Source organism: Haliotis rufescens, unplaced genomic scaffold, assembly GCF_023055435.1.
Source record: "Haliotis rufescens isolate VD_foot unplaced genomic scaffold, xgHalRufe1.0.p SCAF_5, whole genome shotgun sequence".
Lineage (NCBI taxonomy): Eukaryota > Metazoa > Mollusca > Gastropoda > Lepetellida > Haliotidae > Haliotis > Haliotis rufescens.
Genome location: NW_025964223.1, coordinates 23972503 through 23993975, shown reverse-complemented (window position 1 = coordinate 23993975; position 21473 = coordinate 23972503). Strand labels below are relative to the sequence as shown.

At 39.6% G+C, this 21473-nt stretch overlaps 1 protein-coding gene across 9 annotated transcripts in view; it reads left to right on the top strand.

Moving 5' to 3' along the window:
- LOC124111503 overlaps positions 1-21473 on the top strand; it is a 52786-nt gene that overhangs the window by 15181 nt on the left and 16132 nt on the right. For 6 of the 9 annotated variants that reach the window (XM_048383835.1, XM_046471268.2, XM_046471260.2 and 3 more), the window contains exons 2-8: positions 7782-7981; positions 12560-12734; positions 15959-17406; positions 17957-18142; positions 18839-18998; positions 20697-20872; positions 21257-21473. In XM_048383835.1, the coding sequence (XP_048239792.1) occupies positions 7782-7981; positions 12560-12734; positions 15959-17406; positions 17957-18142; positions 18839-18998; positions 20697-20872; positions 21257-21473 (2562 nt within the window). Of the gene's footprint in view, positions 1-5233; positions 5351-7781; positions 7982-12559; positions 12735-14829; positions 14955-15958; positions 17407-17956; positions 18143-18838; positions 18999-20696; positions 20873-21256 lie in introns of those variants that run through there. The other 3 variants (XM_046471253.2, XM_046471283.2, XM_048383836.1) reach the window with 3 other exon arrangements.

The window sequence follows — 21473 nt, the reverse complement described above, 5'->3', positions numbered from 1 at the left end:
AAAAAATTGGTTCAGTTAAAAAACTACTGAAAGATTCTGGCTTGATTTTCTTATCAAGCACTATAAATGACTGAAAACAACTTTTCCAAAACTCATTACTTATCAAAGATAATTTTCTTTAAAAAAATGTCACACCAAACTCACCAAGTTTACACAAATAAGGATATGTAGATTTAAATAGGTGGTTCCATTTTTGATCACCTGAGGACACAAGTCTCCTTATCCATGTGGCCCTAAGAGATGTTACATATGAAAATATATTCACCATACCTAAGCCCCCTTGCTTAACAGGTTGACAAACTTTAATCCTCTTTACTTTGTCTCGTTTATCACTCCAAAGAAATTTAAAAAGCATAGCATTTAAAGTAACAAGAAAATCATTTGGGGGATCAGGCAGTGATAACAATAGATAATTGAGTTTTGAAATCAACAAGGATTTAATGATTGCCACCCTACCAATTGGTGTAACTATCCGTTTCATCCACGTATTCATAATCTGTTTTAACTCAAATAATTTGTCTTTAAAGTTCAACTGAACCATTTTTTCAGATTTATGCAAAATTTGACTCCTAGAATTCTAAACTCTTCTGCATTCCAACCAATAGGCAAATCATCTCAAATCAACTTTTCCTTACAACCTCTCTTGGAGCCAAGCCAGATAACTTGAGTTTTATTATAGTTAATCTTAAGACCAGATATTTTGGCAAAACAATCAAGAGAGTTAATACATGATACAAAGGAGGACTGACTACCATCAAGTAATATTTCCATATCATCAGCATACTGACTAAGAAGATACTCACTACCGTCCACAAGGATACCTTTGACATCTCTGTTAGAACGGATCATATTGGCTAGTATTTCTGCACAGAGAATAAATATATACGGTGATAATGGGTCACCCTGTCGGCAACCGCGTCTAATATTAAACCAAGATGACAACTGACCATTGATAGACATACAGCTTTTTATATCATTGTAAAATACCGATATATATTTTCTTAAATTTTCACCGAATCCCCAAAAGGATAAAGATTTGTCTATAAATGACCAAGCAATGGAATCAAATGCCTATAAAGTCTATAAGTAGAAGCATACCAGGAATGTTTGATTTTTCTGTACATGAGATGGCATCATAGATTAAGCGAATATTGTCACCAATGTAGCGACCTGTCATAAAGCCAGTCTGATCTTCATTAATGATAAATGGCAATCTTGACTTGATTCTATTTGCTATGCATGAAGATGCCAGCTTATATGAAACATTCAATAGTGATATGGGCCTCCAATTAGTTATGAAGCGTTTAGGCTTGTCCCCCTTTGGAATACAGACAATAACCCCTTGTTTCTGGGTAACAGAGAGTTCACCAGATATTAAACCACAATTCAATGATCGCAATAAAAATTGTCCAATATCTTTCCAAAAGAATTTATAAAATTCAGTGGGAAAGCCATCTGAGCCTGGGCTTTTGTTATTTTGCATATTTTTCAAAGCTTTTGCCAGCTCATCAAGAGTTAATAGATCTTCCATCTCGTTCACATCACTTTTATTTAAAAAGGGGAGAGAATCTCTGTCCAACAGGGTATTCAAATCACAATCTTGCACCATGTGTTCTTTGCTACTGTATAAATTCTCATAGAAATTGGCAGCTTCAGCAATAATGTCACTTGAAGTTAGCAATGTGGTGCCATCGTTTAACTCCAAATGAGTCATAGACTTGCTGACAAAATTCCTGTTCTCAAGGTTACAGAAATAGCTGCTAACTCTTTCACCATCCATAATCCACTTAGTTCTAGATCTTATGGCAATTCCAGCCATCTTGTGTTTCCTATTTTCCTCCAGTTCTTTTCTTTTATCTTCCAAATCATCAAAATTAATAACACTAGAAGTTTCAAGAATTTCGATCTGTTGAATCAGGTTTTGTTCTTTTTCAATATTTTTTTTTTTCTTGAAGGAAGAATAAGAAACTGTTTTTCCTCTGATTTCCAGAAGCAGGACTTCAAAGAATAATTGATCATTTATATTAAACTGAATTTCATCTTGTTTAAATATTAGAAACATGAAGGATTCATGAAAACCTAATCATTTAGCCTTTTTTTATATTTCAGCCTTTTCTCTATATTTGGTATATATGAACAAAGTCCCATTCTCATATTGGATATTACATGCTTTGCTCGGTGTTCAGATTATGCGGATCCTGTGGACCAAAATGCTGTCCCGGGCACTGCTCCATAAAGCGGTCTTAGTGCTAAGATGAGTGGATCTCCCATACTTTAATACAGACCTGTGACTATCATACTGCTAAGATCGATTTGTGGTAGTGGGCCCTGATCATACCGCGTCCTTTAGTATTTGACGGATACGGTATGTTTCTTCATGAACATTGACATTGACAACGATGATTTAGCACCTTTAATACTGTTGTTTCTCTGATAGGTTATTTGACGATGATGATCATGTGATAACAGTCCAGTAAAATCTAGTATTGTTGTACTGGGCGAAAATGTACTCTGGTAAATCTGATTTAGTCATAGGTAGTAATGAACAGGCGATCAGAACGCTAATATCTGTAAACTGACAGAAATGTTCATCACTCGAAGATCTGTACACCACGCATGTGTGTCTCGTGCGAAGCCTATTATCCAACACCCATCTGCGAAACGTAAGGTTCGCAGGCACTGGTAACGTGCTGTATAGCTGATTACATACCTGTGAGTTACTCAGTGTATTCACCTGTGAAAACATTTAAACCTATATCACTCGTAACACGCGGATCAGAGAAATGGCAAGGTAATCAAAGATTCTACTTGCGCTTTATTCAGTGACTGTGCACGTATTTGGTACTATTATATTTTCTTTTGTTCGTTGATGTTGTTGCACTGGAGAAATAGTGTGCTTGCGATTTGATGTCACAGTGCAATCCTATGGTTTACAATAAAACAATTTGAATCGAGATTAGATATTTTGCCGCTACAGCTACCAAACCAGATATGTGTTTATTTAAAACTGCGATCCTGTAGTTTCCTTTAAGAAAAACACCATGCAAAAATGTAACTTTTGTGGCAGGCAATATCAAATTGTCGGAGTCAAAAGAGTCCGTCAACAATATTGTACATTATATCAAATTATATCACCATATTAGCTATAACTAAATATTTGACATTATCAATATATAAGAGTAAATCTGCGCCTCAAACCCCGATTTGTTCCAATATAAGCCAATATAATGCTGAATCGCGAAATCACCCTTTTAAACCGAAACGACAAAGGCAGACAAGGCTATTGTGTTTGAGGTAACTCGGGCTGACTGTAAGTGTTCAAGTCAACAATGCTGTTCATTCATGTGGAGGAAATTGATCTGTTTTGGCAACCAGCCAAGTACTGGTGCTAGAGGTATTACAAATTGTGCTGGGGGCGAATATTTAAGCCGAGTGCAGTCACGTGACCGATACCAACACAAAATCAGTTTCTGACTTTGAATAATGTTTTAATATACGTTTTATGTACTTTTCAAACGATTAATAACATGTTATCTGCAGTGGAATATGTTATATGCACTGTTGTTCCTTGAAGTAAGACACGTCACCCAATCTTACAAGCGAGAATACATCACTGAAAACTTTACATTCAACTCGGGATGTCACAAAGTCCGAACAAGACAGTTTATTCTTTCAAACCAGTCTGGAATATTGCTGAGTGCATCGCTAAACAACAAACAAACTAGAAACATTGAGGTTCAGAATCGCTACCGTGTTGCACGTGTCGTGGGGCTAGTGCATTTGTAGCGTGTTGCAGGTGTAACTGAGGTGAAATCATCCAACACATTAATATTGGAATTAGAAGTGCTTACGAGGTTTTTCCTTATTTCTGAAATAGTATTTATGTCTGCCAGCCTGTTTTAGTTCGAGGTATGTTACCTTTCGGAATTTAAGTAAGTTTTATAAAAGCCGTGAGGATATTCGACAGTTTTCATTTCATCAGAATACCAGTTAAAAGAACGTATATATATTTATCTTACCTGACACATGGATGTCGGATTCTGATTGGTTCAATGTAGCACGCTAAAATGTAAACCTTAGTCCCCGCGCGAATTGCCGAACTGTTGCATTACATTTGCAATCAATCGCAATTTTGTATCTCAAATTAATGATGTAACACGCCATTCTCCGGATATTTACGATATTTTCCGAATGAAATAAATCTAGGGGCAACAACTCTAAGATAGTTTTCTGTCGTCTGCTACTTTGCCCAACTGTGGTATTTTTACCGCTTAGGACCAAAGCATGCAGTACTAAACATACCTGCAATATAATTAGGTGTCCCCACCGGTCCCTCGGGATACGTGGGTTGTTGGTTTATGTTTTTCGCCCTTCGAGCTCGGGGAACATAGAGGGTACATCAACCCATGTCCACCATCGAGAACGGTGAACAACTTATTATCTGCGAAATCGGTCTTGTCCATAGGTGCATCAAAAGTAATTGCTCCTTTAAAGGATATACACTATAAATGAGCACACCTAAGTATGTTTACATGCCGCCCTCTTGGTAGAACTAGGTCTATATGTATGTTGGGTTACATTTAGAACTGATATGTACATATAAACATCGCATATACCACGCATCAATGGCGTAGTGTTAGTAGAGACAATGATAATACACCAGAAATAATAAAGAACAGGGCTATAGGAGACACAAGCTTAACTGGGTCTGCTATAACGACAAATATATACTTGGTGTATAGGTTGACTTGTCAGCTTATTATCGCCATCTGTTAATCTGCTTCTCCTGAATAGCATAAGTCCCAGTTGATTATTTACTACATAACAGGCAATACCACATCTATTGTGTTTATATAGTATTATGGCTACTACAATAATCTTTCCTACACAAAACAATAGGTATGTCATTCAACGTTTACAAATCCGCTAACTCCAATTACATACCCACATGTAAGAAATGCATTAATATCCCACCGTCAACTCAACTTATAAATCGTAATACCCAAGGTCACGTGATCTGTCAGTTATGAACCAACATGATATATATTATTTAACTGCATATCAGTGTTACTTGACATAGGTCTTTATTGATCAAAAGAGCCATACAGGAGCCGGACAAACGCGGCCATGTGACAATGCATATGTTTCCCCAATTAGCGTTTTACGTACGGTGTATCGACCTCCGCGAGCTGTCGAAGGCCTGGCCTGCGCTGACCGAGCACAGAGCACACGGCTGAGCTTGGAGGAGAAGTCCTTCCTTCATCCAGCGTTCGCGTTTCGGATTATTCCATATTTCGAGGCATCTTCATTTCGATGCTGACATTTCTTCACGTTATGACGTCCCTGTTCGGTAAATATTATACACATTTATATGTTTTGGTGACAGGATTGTGAAAAAATTGCTTCAAATATGAATCAATTTTCTGACGACAAATTTAAACATTCATTGTTGTGTGTGTTCTGTGAAACATTAGACAATTTGTGATGTAGACTTAACTATATTTACCACCAGACATTCAATTTGCATTTATCCCAAATTTGAGAACCATATCGTACTGAAACGTTCTGCACATATTTTAACGTCGATAGTCTTCTCATGTTTTCGTACATTATTTATATGGCTACCAAGGCGACATTGTGCCCGGAAGGTATTTCCTTTTCAGAAAATTTAAAATTCTGATTTTTATCTTACTAAGCTTTGTACGGACTATTGTTCATTATTTGGGTAACATAAAACAGGTTTTAATGCAATGGGTGGCAATATTGTTAGTCATAAAGGTCATATCTACTCAACAACGCCGCCGTGAATAATGTGTAAATTATACTATTGGCTAAAAAACCCTTTAAAGCATTCGTGCAATATTAACGTCGTCTGTAAAAGGTATGTGGTAAATAACTAAAGGTTACACATATGTAATTATATTAAGGACAGTTGACATACATATTTATTGTAAAATTTATTGTATGATGAATCCGAAACTATAAATATTCTGCCTTGAACGGCAAGGAGATGTGTTTTTATTTATATTTCCAGCAGTATCTAGGCAACGGAGTAATAATTCAATAAAAACATACACAAATATTTGCATTGAGCGTTTGCTTTGACAAGGTCAGGTAAGTGAACAAGCACTTTGTATGAATCAGTGTTTAGATATGCCTTAATTGTGTAATACTGAGTGACGTAAAGCTTGATAAAACAGTAACCCTGGGTGTTTAAAGTCGATAAGAACTGCCATGGTGCATCCGCATCGCAGATAATAGAGCCCAGCCGTAACACAATGAAAAGGATTATCGATTAGTATATGTACAGGTGGGTGGCAATCATGTGTAATCTACACTTGTGGTGTAACTCATTCACAGCACAAATTGTAACACATCACCCCATTACTCTGATATCACGGAAGACGCTTCCGGCGGATAGCGTGTGTTATTAAATACGGATTAGTGGGATATGATTTCATATTAACTGAAAGGCGCAATTAACATTATTTTTGCCATGATTTGTTGCCAGAGGGTGTTAATCACTGAATAGGTTTTCGGTATGGGAAAACAACATATTGTGTATGTATGCTTAATGACCAATGCGTAATATACACATGGGCGTTAATTAAGCACCACCTGATTCAAAATCCAATTCCGAAAAATATTGACAAACCCTGATCTGAACCCATGTTACCTTTGGGTTTACCTTGGCCTCAAAGTGAGAGCTAGCGACCCTCCACTTCAAAACCTGAATGAACTGACCTAGACACTGCACCAGGATCTCAATGCTGCTTATCAGACGTGAGGAGACGCCTCGCGAATGTCATCCGTGAGAGGGGTGGACACTCCAGATACTGATTGCGGAGTCAGTGGTTGTTCCTGTGTTGACAATAATCGTATTTCACTGCATAGTGAGATTCGATTCGTGGGTGCTGGTACATTTCAGCGTTGTTGAAATGAACGTTTTTAGACGTCTTCGCCAAAAGCCAATAAATTGGTACCGATTGCTGGTGTCAACTTCAACTTTATGTGATTGTTGTGCCAGGCGTTTTGTTCGTCAGTTTACTACTCCTTTGTCGTGTTTCCAAGAATGAATAATAGCAGTCATGTTTTATAGTCGCACATATCCGGTGGTACTTAATTAATGCTCATGTGTATAATGTATCGGAGTAGAAACTACCGCTGTAGGAATGAAAACAGATAAGGAGGTCGTATAGGTGTAACGAACTACAGATATAACGTTCTACTTACAACCACGTTAGTATAGGTGCTTAACACCACGACCTATCTACACAAAATTTAGTGTATGAAATTGGTCAATATGAAATCCTATATCTGAACCTCAACTTTCATCTGTTGTCCACAATGTTTATGAGGTTATGTATCAAGCTTGTGTCCACGCAGACCAGGTTCAAATGAACACGAGCACCACCATTGTTGATATGACCCTGTACAAACTAACCCCGATAGGGCTTCACTGATTATAGCCAGGTGTTCAAAGTCGTACACTATGATGTGATAGGCGGCTAATTACAAGATCAATATTGTTAATTATTAACCAACATTAGCATGCAATGTCATGAGGGCTGAGACAATTTGACAATATGTACACGAGCATGTTGTGACACAACCCTTTACCCGACCGCTTGCAAACAGTCAGAATCTTGGGAAACAAATTATGCTATGTAAATTCTGTGACGTGTAGTTGATTAGTCAGAGCTTGTTTCCATGTCGCGTTTACAAACGTTCTGAAGTGTAAGAACTGGCTTGGTCTTATGACGTGCACTTATTCTCTTCAGAGGACGGCCCCAAAGCGAACGCTGGGGAAACTGCCTCGTCTGAGGCTGTGGTGTCCGGGGAAAAGAAGGAGGACACGAAGACTGCAGAGGAAGAACTTCCAGGCATGGATAGTCGACCTGCCGCCGTATGCAGGTACCGGTGGGCGAAGACCGTCCCCACCAGTTCGGCTGAAGTGATCTTCTTTTCATCCAACAAGCCGGTGAGTGTTGCAAACAAAGTGCCGTCGCTTATCAGGTCGTTCGTCTATGTTGAAGTGTGTGAGATACAAGAAACTTCATTTAACGTCAGTTATTCGGTTTTAAAATACAACATTAGCCCTTCACAAATATTATTCCGACAAAACTTTTCGATAGTCATGTCACAGTCGTAAGCTTAATTCAGTCGTAGATCTACGTTAATTTTTTTACTTTATGATAACCATGGTAGCGATCGTAAGGTGTGTTCAGTCGTTAAATTTTTGGCCGTTACGATACGCATTGTATCAATTGTAAGTCTAAATCAATAGTAGGTCTACGTTGGAGTGCTGATTATGGTAGTAGCGATTGTAACCCTGAGTTAGGCGTAAGGCTATGTTAAAGTGTGGGAGTTAAAATAGTTACGGTAGCAGTCGTTCTCAACGCTAATTTAGAAGTACTAATCTTATGTGTTGAAGTGTGTAAGTGACGCTGGTAAAGTAGCACTTCAGCTGTCGTAGGTGTAAGTATACTTAACAATAGTCTTACAGTCGGTTTGTGCAACATGTCACAGATGAATAAATGATATTTATCGTTGCTCCACAATAAATTCATAGTCTATATCATTGTCGGTTTAAAATCAGTTTTGAATTAAACCTGCCCGTATGAATCATGTCAGTTGCAACAGTGTATTGTTACACAGATATGTCGTTATCGTGTGATTCGGAAAACTAATAAATTACCACAGTGTATAGGTCTTACTTGACTGGCAATGTTAGATTAGAATAACGTTAACCTTTCACTGTTAACCACTTACTGTGAAAATTAAGTGCATTTGAATAAGTTGTGTTGACGCATGAACTAGCCATTACATGATGTTGACACACCCTTTGCCATAACTCGCCGTGACTGGAAATAACTTCGGGAAAAGAAGAGTACATTTTGCACATCCCCATGGCAGAGTGTCGCGAGTGTCACCCGTGAGAGGGGCGGATACGCCAGATACTGTTTCGTTGGTTTTCCACTGCATAATGTGACAGTCCGAGTCGTGGTGTTGGCTGAGTGCTGATACTTTTTAGCGTTGTTGAAATGAACATTTCTAGGTTTCTTGGCATAACGCCAATACATCGGTAACGATTGCTTGTGTCAGCTTCATTACTTGTGTGCATCACGTCAGTCCAAAATTGCATAATTAATTCTTATGTATATACTAGAATATTGTAGAAGATAAAATACACTACCCGGCTGTAAATCAACGGCCGTCTTGAAGGCCATGTCATAATGAGGGCACATATTTGCGTGAGCATCACCAGAATATTAATGTTGTGTTTCTGTTTGTTATACCACGACACGAAGGCGCTATGTCACCACTGTGCAGTCAGACAGTGTAAGAGAGATCCATTAGGATTAACGACATCATGATACAACCCACTCGTCGTATTGTCGGTGGATACAGAGATTAACACGTTCCTTTTCCACACCCTGTATCCCAAGAACGAGTTTCTTATCTACGATGTAGCAAGACAGTGATCACTGTGTTTATCACCATACATAAGCCGCAATATAGCAAATGGTGTTTATTGTTACTATTAAAGCTACGCCATAACCATCATTGTGTTTGAAGGTCGTGCACGATCAGTACTATGCAGCAGACTTTTAATGACTGCTTCATAGTAGGCCTGTTACGATTCACTCGCGTATTCGATGAATCGAACCGTATACCTTCATCAGTTGAATTTGTTATTCGTGGTCACTGGAATCGAATACGTACGATATTTCGGTAAAGAGTGTTTTTTAACTTGTCAGTTATTTATCAAAGCTAGATATGCAAAATGGAATATAAACAAGCCAGCAGTGGTGTAACTTGTGTCAGTTTGTCAAGGCCCCTAATGGTCCTGTCAACCAAAACATGAGGCTATAGTATAAGCAGCATTGTTGCAATGTATTGCTTGTTTGCTTCACAAAAAATATCCCAGAAATGTTTCAACCTAAGCAATACCATGACATACATTTACGTACATTTTTAGTTAACTCAAGTTTTACACTGACACGATGTTTTCCCCCAATGTAAAAGACAATAACAGCTGATTACCGTGAGCACGTAACACCGGAAGTAACTTGTTATTGTATTCGTGAATAAATATTCGTATTCGTTACCCTATATTCATGATACGTATCATACTCGCCTCATATAGTGTATTCGTTGCAGCCCTACTTCATAGTAAAGAATTTTTTGCATTCTTCCATTGGGTTTGTTGCTAACCCGTTTGGGGTCCACCAAATGATCATATCCGTTTATTAATGACTGAAACTGTATAACAACTATGATGATATGGGGGCTTATCTAACCGTGTACGCAACAGACCACTTGTCGAGACAGTCCAGTTCAACATCGAGGCGTTATAAAGGGATCTACAAGAAAGTCACTTAAACCTGTCTTTCCCTTTAAAGCTGCAGTATATTTTCAATGGGTTATGGTATTTTACTATTACCTGTGTGAAGAGCACAGAAATTGCAAAGCGGATTGTGAATTTTTTTTTATATTGTAGCATTAAAACAAAAAAATACTCTGAAAATTAAAAATCGTTATAAGGCCTATGTGGAGTCTATCTTAATTCACTTTAAACACCAAAACGCTTGACATATTTATAAAAACAACGTACTTTAAATATTTGTTAGTTTCTTCTGAAGTTACTTTTGTCTTTAAGTGTACGTTTTCACCGACTAGGTTATGTATATGTGTGTGCGACTTCCGTAAAGAATAAAACTAGACATTCAAACTATAATGATTGTACAAAAACCTGCGCCTGTACATCGGCATCCCTCGTTGACAACCACCCAACCTTGGCAGGTTTATAGATACCCGATTTCACTGATCAAGTCCTCTTGTGTGTCGTTCCCCACGATGGAGTTGCTGGTATTATTTCTCGTCGTTACAGTCACCGCATGCCCGGTAGCAGCGTTACCACAACGGAAATACAAAGACAATGCGATTGTAATCAATTATACACGTGAAGGAGGGTGTATTGATATGTCATCGGGTTTATTACAAAGAGAAGATATAAGGTTATGCATTTATAATCAGTTTTCTGATCATATTATATAGCAGATCAATGGGGGTATGAATATTTCATAGTGTTAAAGGTGAGGTGAGGTGAAATTGGGTTTAACGTCGCGTCCAAGATTATTGCACTTATATAGCGACGTGCATGCACGTGTATGTGTGTGTGTGGCTGCTTGTACTAGTCCGGACTGATGCCGATTTATAGTGCTAGCTCACTGAGATACCATGCCGCAGTTTAACATGAATACCCCACTCAGACACAGTATACTGACTCCGAGCCGACCAGTCCTTGTTTAAGCCCCTTAATGCCGAGCGCCAGACAGGGTAACAACAAGTACAATCTTTTTAACGTCTTTTTGTATGACGCGGCCCGGGATCGAACCCTGGACCTTCCGCTCTCCGGGCGGACGCTCTACCACAAGACCACGGAGGCGGTCCATAGTGTTAAAGGATGAACCTTGACTGTTGGGTGAAACAACGATTTGAAAACCTGGTTACATGCATGTATTCAGTGCGCGGGTGCGGGATTCACAGTTGTCTCCCCCTTCGCTTTTAGTCTATTTACATTGAGGAGGAAAACGAAATAATATTAGTAATAAATGTTTCATTCGTAATTCAATCTGGCTTGATCAACAGGGATATGGTTGGCCAAGTCGTCTAAGGCGTCGCAATTCATTTGACAAAGTTGCTTCTTTCAGGTGTGCCAGAAACACAGCTATGGTCCTGAGATTCGCCCTAATTATGTTTCAGTGTTTGTCGGCACTATACTTGCTATTGTGTTTTACCGACCTGACCGTGAAGATCCAGGTTAGAATAGGTCTTCATCAGTCCATGCTCGTCTTAAGAGGCGCGACTTATGGATCGGGTGGTCAGGTTCGCTGACTTGGTTGATGCATGTCATCGTGTCCGAATTGCGTGGGTCGATGCTCATGATGTCAATCACTGGATTGTCTGGTCATGATTCGGTCCAGATATAGCTGGAATATTGCTGAGTCCGGCGTTAAACAACAAACAAATATTGTGTTTAAACCAAAGTTGTAAACGACTAAGACCTTGCCTCACACATCAAGCTGATATACAGTTCAAAGTGGTTATAACCAAATTCACTCACTCACTCACTCAGGCACTATCAACAACATATACTAGTTTATCAACTTCACATGTGTTTCTGGTTGATTGAGTATCTTAAACTTTCGTTCTCTGAAACGGGGTACAATCCAATCTAAATGTTGAATTACAAGAGAGATCAACTTTAAATAGTATTGCTTTGAAATTCAACTGCTTTTCCTCTGACACCCACACGGGCAATAGTTGTGTATGAAGTGTAGCTGATATAGAATGTTCGTTTCGTGTACCACTTGGTGACGTGGTACAGAACTATAGAACAGGCGCTTATACACATTATCAATGTAGTTAATGGGCTTTACGATATGTTCATAGCATACTTTGCAAGATAAGCAATATTGTTATGTTCTACCATATGAACGAATATTATCCTGTACAGTATATTCCTAACACGCAGTTCTGTCCTTGTCCCCAGAACGAGCCAGTGGTATTGTCGTGGAATGACGCCCAAGCTGTCTTCTACTCGGTGGAGATGCAGGTGCCGAGTGGAGATTTCCATGGCAACCTCGTCGTAGAGGGCGCTACCTACCCTTTGGAGGATCACAATGTCCGCCCCTACACGTTCGAGGTCGATCTCTACATCAAAGACGGTAAGGGCCCCCACATCGACACTGTCGATTTACACTGCTGAAATAAACAATAGAAGTATACATGTAATATCTCTCTCTCTCTCTCTCTCTCTCTCTCTCTCTCTCTCTCTCTCTCTCTCTCTCTCAATTCATTTCACATCCATGGTTACTTCTGTATTTGCATCAGCACGAGCGTCAGAACTTTCGAGAGTGCAAGTAATCTACCTTTATGTTATACGTAAGTACATATATAAGGTATATCGCTATACTAGTAGGGTTACTATATATTAACCACTGGAAACTTACTTTGGAATTTCACCCATGCAAGTCTTTTTTTCAATATGATTCCCTTTAATGATCATAACGGCGTAAACATAATTCGTGTGCATGTACACTTTGTTACATTCGATATGTGTAGTTGGTTGGTTTGTTGTTTTATGCCGCACTCAGCAATATTCCAGCTATATGACAGCGGTCTATAAATAATCGAGTCTGGACCAGACAATCCAGTGATTGATATCATGAGCATCGATCCACGCAATTGGGATACGATAACATGCATCAACCAAGTCAGCGAGCCTGACCACTCGATCCGATTCGTCGCCTATTACGGCAAGCATGGGTTGCTCTACCCCGGATCTTCACGGGCCTAATACTTTATTATGCACAGTCGGGGATTCCATTGGGGCAAAAGGGTCGCTTTGTTGTAGGAGGCTGGTTGCAATAGTAATGAGTTGGATCATTAGGCTTTGTTAATGAAGATGTCAGTGTTTCACATGTGACTACCGCCTCGTTAAAAACACAGGGAGTAATAACGTTTAGCCGAGTAGACTGCCTGTCTAAGTATAGTGGGATGGACAGCCAGCTCTGGGCTCCGAACTACATCAGTAACAATGGATGTGGTAACTATCGTCATGTCTTGGTAATACCCGAGTAGAGTTTCATTTCCTGAGAGAGGGGTTATTTCGCGTTACCCCCAGTCCTCTAGATCAGTGTGTGCACGGTATGATACATCTCGTCCATGCATGCAGGACGTGGGTAGTCATGATGGGGTGCTTCGGTTTCCAGGTTCTCTCGCTGTAGTTACCAGATTTGCACCCCATGAAGATCCTTGGTGTTTGATCACCAATACTTGAAATACTGTTCAAAGCGGTGTTTCTTGCAATGTTTATATACAAACATTTGTTTTCTTCTTCTTTTCTTCAGTTTCACAAACTGGCGTGAATGTATATATTTACTATATATAACATCTACGGCAGCGTAAATAAACTGCCGGGCAAAAGACAGTATACACCAATGTTTGATGATGGCCAATAATGAAATACACAAGAAGTATAGTTATTTGATGGTGATGTATTTGATACGGGTATCGTAGTTGCGTTTTGGAGCTTCTGTTTGCAGTGTTTCGGTGACTTTTTTCACCCCAGTAACGTTTTCTAAAAGTTCGTAATGTTATGGTCTAATCCCACTTTCTTTTGTCCAGCAGTGTAGTAGCTCTAGAACTACCTACCATATATCTTTTATCTACAAAAATAAATATTTATTTATTTTTGTATATGTTTATTTATACATATTTAAATAATATACCTATATTTATCACAGTTCAGTTAACTTCACCTCTGTCCATGAAAGTCGCGATCGGTATGTGGAGTTACCAACATAAAGAGTATATTATTCCCACAGAAAGGAAGTACACGCTGACGTAATTAAACTTTATAATTAAGTTAAGTCATAAAGGTTATTGAAATAAAAAGACAGAGTGCGTACTGGGAAATCTTAGTCGATTAAGAGAAATCTTACAAGTGATTATTAGAATCTAGGCTTAGGTGGCGCATTAATCCAGCTTTTGTTATCCCCGACAGGTAGAATTAATTACATAGCGGTAATGGGTGTTCAGGTGCCTTTATACGGACATTGAATCAATAATCGGCTCAATGACTACAGCTGTGGCCTCGGGCGACATTTGATCCAGAAGAAATAAACTACTCGCACTGTAAAAGCTCGGACTGAAACTCGGTTCATTAACGGTACAAACAACCTAATTAGAATATCAATGGGTGCTGATTACGTGACACATTTTCAACAATCCGATTCCGTTTCCTGTACTGATCAGTGGAATTTTACAGCAACCGCCAAGCACATGCCGTGACGACGAGCGGTAATTTGTAAACAATCTTATTTGTCCGCCCCGATCACAAATAGCTCAGCCATCTCACACAATCGCCGTTGAAGGAAGGTAAGGTCTGTTGTGAAAACGTAATAGTTCACTCTGTAAAGTGGTTATTATCATATCACTCTGGTGTCATAATGAAAATATCGCATATAGTCGCGGAAGTCGCGTGTTGAAACATGCTTAGTTACAATGTCGGTCGAAGTTGACAGTCTGGTAGGGTTTACCTAAATGTCAGAGTGACTTTAGCACGGACGTGGTCACGTATTATGGGCAGTAGGATGAAACAGAGAGGTATTTTAGTGTGCATGTTTGTCTTTCTGAAATATTAATGTGGTTAAATGTTCGTTTCGCTATCGCTTCTTGTGATCGATAACATCGATAAGTGCAGTTATTTTTATCTGCCAATCCAAGTAAAGATAGCTACTGAAGAACTGTATTTTAACACAAGTGTAAATTGAAAACGGACATGAATTTCCAAACACGCTAATTCACAACAGTGTTATAAATTAAGGAGGGTCTTTGAGATTGCTGCAGACATATTCTCAATGTAAGTATTGTGTAAATGGCACCTTAATTTATAACTTAGATTTTTTTTTCAAACACAGGTCAATAACATGCAAATCTCAAAACTCATAACGCTAAAAATTATGCTTATCTCCAAATTTATACTTTTAACTGCACTATTGTATTGTTTATTCCAAAATGAGGCCACCGACCCATTAAACAAGTATGAACACAGACAAAGCGCAGTAATGTTTGTTTTAGGATGTACAATAACAGACAGTATTACTACTTAGGATTATCAAGGACATCATGCAAATAGCTATATATGTTTCTTTACTGTTAAAAAACATATTTACCTAGACTGTTAAGTAAAGATGTTTGATTTGAGGTGGAGAATAGCATATTACATTTGTGGTAGTTAGGATGGGTACAATGATACTTTATCAAATTGCTCTATCTTGAACCTGCATAATACAGTGGAGGCAAAACTGATATTATGATTCTACTATTAATAATATACAAAATGGACAACATCTTAAAATATATGAGCATGCTTGCTATATTTCAGACGTCATTGAAGATGTGGTCAAGGCAAATGAAACACAACTAGTAGAAGAAAAGTTTCAAGAACATCTCCAAGCCAAAAATATAGACACATACAGAGATATTAACACAGATCTTGCAGGGTTGCCAAAAATGGATGGTGGTGCGGAAAATGGTATCCATGTTACATCCAAATATGAGGATCTAGTCCGTCAACAGATGCTACACAAGGAGACATTGGATACCAGTCTGGAACATGAGGTCAACATGTCTATGAAATCGGAACTTTCAAATTCATTAAATGGTTCAGTTCGACATACACCGGTTGGGGATGTTGCTATTGAAACCTATGGAGACAATGAGGACACAGTGCTCAGTAACCATAGCAACCTTGGTTCAGTTCATGGATCGTCTCATGGCTCTGCTAGACAAACCCCTCAGTGGGATGCAACAGACGGAGGAAAGACCAGTATACTGGATGAGTTGGACATGGCGTCGAACAGGTCCCATCATAGTTCTGCAAGACAAACGCCACAAAGCAATGCAGTCGAGGATATTCTGAGAAACAGCTACTCCAACCCTTCTTCGCGACCAGGTAGTGAACATTCTGGAAGTTACCATGGCTCGAACAGACATACTCCAACAACGGGGGATGTGCTTAACGGGGAGGTGTACCAGTCGGGGGGAAGGTCAGGGTCACAGTCCTTGGAAGACTCACTACGACAAACACCAGTTGACATCAGCAGCAGACCGCCGTCCAATCAGGGATCTCTTCATGGGTCCTCCCACACACCCTTGACTGAAGCTGTGGATGAAATACTGGAGAGATATTCAAGAGGATCTAACCAAGGTAGAAGTGAATCTATTGAGGATGTTCTTGAAAGCCCTTCTCGATCAGCCCATAGCTCTGTTAGACATACACCACAGAGGGACTTGGTGAAAGAAGACCTCAGTTTGCCAAGTTCTCAAAGGCAGACACCCCAGAATGAAGTCATCTTAGAATCCTTCCGAAGCAGCCATGAAAGACTCTATGGAAGTCAGGAGATTCGAGTCAGCACTGAAATCTCAGCTCGACCAGGCAGTGCTGGTGGCAGTCAACACAGCAGTTCCAGCAGACCGCACAGCGTCACGAGTGAGCAGGAGCTGTCACAGTATCTTGACTACCCACGAGGTGACTTGGGGCCAAGAAGAGCAGCATCACTAACAGGACTGCATCACAGTGACCCGCTGCTGCCCCCGATATCGCAGGACCGCCCTGGGAGTACAGCCAGCATGCCGCCCCTCTCCTCCCAGGGCCTCGACAGACACTTCTCCACCCCTGACAATCATATCCGGCTTCCTGCAGGAGGGGGCTCTCCACAGATCAGAAGTCCTCTCGTCATGACAAGGTCAGGGTCCGTTTCAAGGTCAAGTAGCAGAACTGTTACACCTGGGTCTGTGACAGGGGCCCTGACAGAGAACGGATTCAGAGAAGTAAGTTTTGTTGTCAGAGTCTTGTATTAAATATGGTTTTGGTCTGTACAGGTTGACTGAAGTATGTACAAATATTGTATTTATGATGATTTTGCACATTTAGTACATTGTAACATGTTATAATATTGCAGATGAACTTTGATTTTTACAATTATATATAGTTTTGTAATATTCCATTTATGAATGGGTGTTTAAAGAAAAAGTTCAATTTGTATAACTGAAAACACAGAACCTTAAAATAATATTTAGTTACAGAATTTTAACAGAAATATTGAATACGGTACTACAGCATTGTAGATAATGGCTGAAAGAAAACAGACTGTCTGTGTTCAGTGGAGGTTCAGATGATTTGATGAGCCTGAGAAACAGATGGATGATGACAGATTTTTCATCATCTGCATTTATCTGCACTGCTGTAATTTGTGAATTTTGTATAAATTTATCAAGTTTTAGACTTGGGCTCCAACTTAATATCTCCTCCGTTAGACACTGAGTCTTGTGCTCTAGCACATGCCTAAACATCATGATGAATTTGTCATTGCTGGTACAGGATGCCAAGAAGGTTGATGACTACGAGGACACGATAGTGAACCTACGGAAGCTTCTGAGTGGCCGTGAGACGGAGGTGCACCAGCTGACAGACCAGGTGCAGGACCTGAAGGACATCAACCGATCTTTGATGGAGGAACTGGAACACACCAAGGCTAGCCTTGGACACAGCAGCACCAGCAGAGAGGTGAGAGCTTTGTCACAATGGTCATACAGGCATCTGATGGTCAGTTCTCTCAGAGGTTGGATCCAGATTGAGATAAGGTCACTTGCAGCCCATCACACTTGTTACGAATTGACTTCAATATATTTTGAGTTTATGGAGGTAAGAGCCTGTGTGCAAACTCTGTAAATCTGCATATTTAATGATTAACACACAAATAAAAGAAGACAACATTACAAAATCAGTGACACTGCAAGGGCGGATCCAGCATTTTCAAAAGGAGGGGTCCAAAATATCAAAAACCTCTCTCTCATTTGGTTTTTAAACGGTATGGGGTCCGGACCCCCTGCACCCCCCCACTCTAGATCCGCTTGTGCATCGTAAGCATAGTAATGCAACACAAGCTCCACCCATTCTATTATCAGCCAATCAGGAAACATTAGTTGGCCTAATTGATTTTCGTTTTATGGAAACAGAAACACGAAAATAATTGCTTGATTAGCCAATCAAATGCAACGTGATTGCTTGCAATTTATTTATTGATACATTAACCCCTCAAAAGTAATTGGCTAGCCAATCAAATGCCACAGAATCATTAGCAATTTAATTATTATTTTACAGTAGCAGTAATGCGAATTTGTTCAGGGTATTTATCCAAATAGAATGGAGAAATAATACCCTTGATAATGGAGGATGATCATGCTGTGTGTTGTGTTTCAGTATGAGAAAAAGTACAAGCACCTGCTGAGTGAGAAGGAGATTCTAGCTGTCGAGGTGGTCAAACTACAAGACCAACTGACCGCTCTTGGGGCAAAGGGGAACTCCATTGGCATCGACAACTACTCCCCAAACAACCCTTTGGCGCTTCAGCGAAAGATCGGTAAGATGTGTTGTACTTAGATGTTTGTGTACTTGCAGAAATTCTGTCGAGGAAGCCCATGGGACATGTTAGAAATGTTGGGCCTGTGTCCATTAATCTGCCTGAGATATAAATAACATGAACATACAGTTGTATAAGGGACCAGTCATTTATTATGGGTTGGGGGATGGTGTTCACCCAAAAAAGATTAGTCTCTAGGGGATGGACAAAAAAAAAATATACTCATGTTTGGGGAGGGTCTCGATAAAATGGACATTGTATAATAAAATAAGAAGTGTTTTTTCATTCTGTCTCTTTAGGGAGCTTCATGACAAAAATGTACTTGGACATAGGCAGGGTCATCCAAAAATATGACAAGTATTAGGGGAGGTTTGTTATTCTCGGTATATTAGTGCATGAAGAACCTCTGTAATGAATGACCAGTCCATCTGTAAGAATTGAAACTCTGATTCTTGTTGCAACTACCAAAAGCTAATCCTTTAGGAATCTTTAAAAACGCAGGAATATGTGCAGCATCATCCTTGATCATCCAGTGTGCTGCATCTCCATTCCTTTTGGATGAATACCTGGATCCTCTCGCTACTACAGATTTTCGTTTTTAACCCAATTTGAATGGCATAGCACTAAGAATAGTTGCACTATCAAATAAGTCTCATGAGTGACAAATGTTTTGTGCTAAGTTAGAGATTGGCATGATGAGGTGGTGATATGACTTCTGAAATGGAACTCGGGTGGTGAATGGATGTGGGGTGTTATCATAATTGAAAAGAGATACAATACACTGGATATGCGAGGGTGATGCATCGGTACAACAAAGTTAAATGTTCATGAGTGTAAATGACTGACAAGTAAAATTGTCCATAAGTTTGTTTGTTGTTTAACGCTGCACTCAGCAATATCTCAGCTTTATGACAGTGTTCAGGAAATAATCAAGTCTTAACCAGACAATCCAGTGATTGACATCATGAGCATCAATCTATGCTATTGGGATACGATGACATCCATTAACCAAGTTAGCGAGTCTGACCACCCGATCTTGTTAGTCCTATAATAAATAGTAGTGCAGCAATTGATAGAATATCCAGTTAAACTATCAATCTTGACGTCAAAGGATGAACACTTACCAATATAGTTAATGAATGAGCCATAACTGTATATTAGTTTACTGTCACAGTCTAATGTCTGCGCCAAAGTTTACAGAAACAAGTCGTGATCATCCAGCTGTGAGTGTGTCTCACAGTCACTAGTATTAATCATGTTAATAAGTCATTTTGTCATTACAGTGTCATATAGTAGATATATTGTGTTTTTTCATTCTGTTCACAAACAATGAAGAAGACGATCACCTTCATTCTTTTGGAACCACTTGTGTGAATCAAAGTTTCAATAATATTAAATGAAGCATAGTTTTACTTCTTTGATGACCTTAGCTATTATCACATATTTGGTGATTAAATACAGGGATAGACAGCATTGGTCATATTTAACTTGTCCTAAGTTCATTTTGTACCAGTGGTTTATTCAAAATATCTGGACTTTGGTATAAAACTACTACCTGTAGTCCCCCTTGATTTTGGCTAGTCTATTCAGACTGGTGGCTGTGTGTAACCCTTAAATATATCTTTCCTCACAACCTACATTAATATCTTTGAAACATCCATCAAGAATGCCATACTCAAAGGTAACATGTTGTTTCAGATGACCTTGAAGGTCACATCCAGGACATGCAGGAGGCCAATGAGACGGCGATGTTGCAGCTGACCAAGTCGGAGAAGCGTGTCAAGGAGCTGATGCAGGAGAACGAATCTCTGAGGAAGAGTCCAGTCCACTCCGTCCATGATCTGGAGCAGGACAACAGACGTCTCCAGGAGAAGGTACCGGTCATAGGCTGACAAAGAGTGAGTGAGTGAGTTGGGTTTAACGCTGCTTTTAACTGTATTCCAGTTATATCACAGCATGTCAGCTTTAAGTGGGAGGAAAGCCCGAAGCGTTGTATGTCTTAGACATTCACAACTTTGGTGAAACCTAGAAGGACAAGTTTGGTGCTGACAAACCTGGAAACATAATCGGTGCGAACCAGGATTTGGACCCACAATCATAGGTTTCCATGGGACGCAACTCCGCATAGGGCCATCTGTGTCCTGGCTAACAAAGAACGTTACTGCAGTCAGCTCCATCAAAAAAATCATTAATTGTCCCAAATTATAAGTAGCTGGTGACTTATAACAAAATTACATATGAAGACCTTGTTTCTGCAGATATCTCGACTCGGCGATGGAGAAGGGGATTACAGATCCAGAATAGAGATGCAGCAACTCAAGGATGACCTCTTGGCATTACGAGACCGTAACTACCAGCTGAATGAAGAGAATATACGTTTGAAGGAAGGATCAGATGTTAGAAGGGGCATGCGACCAGGAGATGTGTCCTACAATCGTGATCTCAAGATTACAAGGGAGACTACTCTCAGAGCAG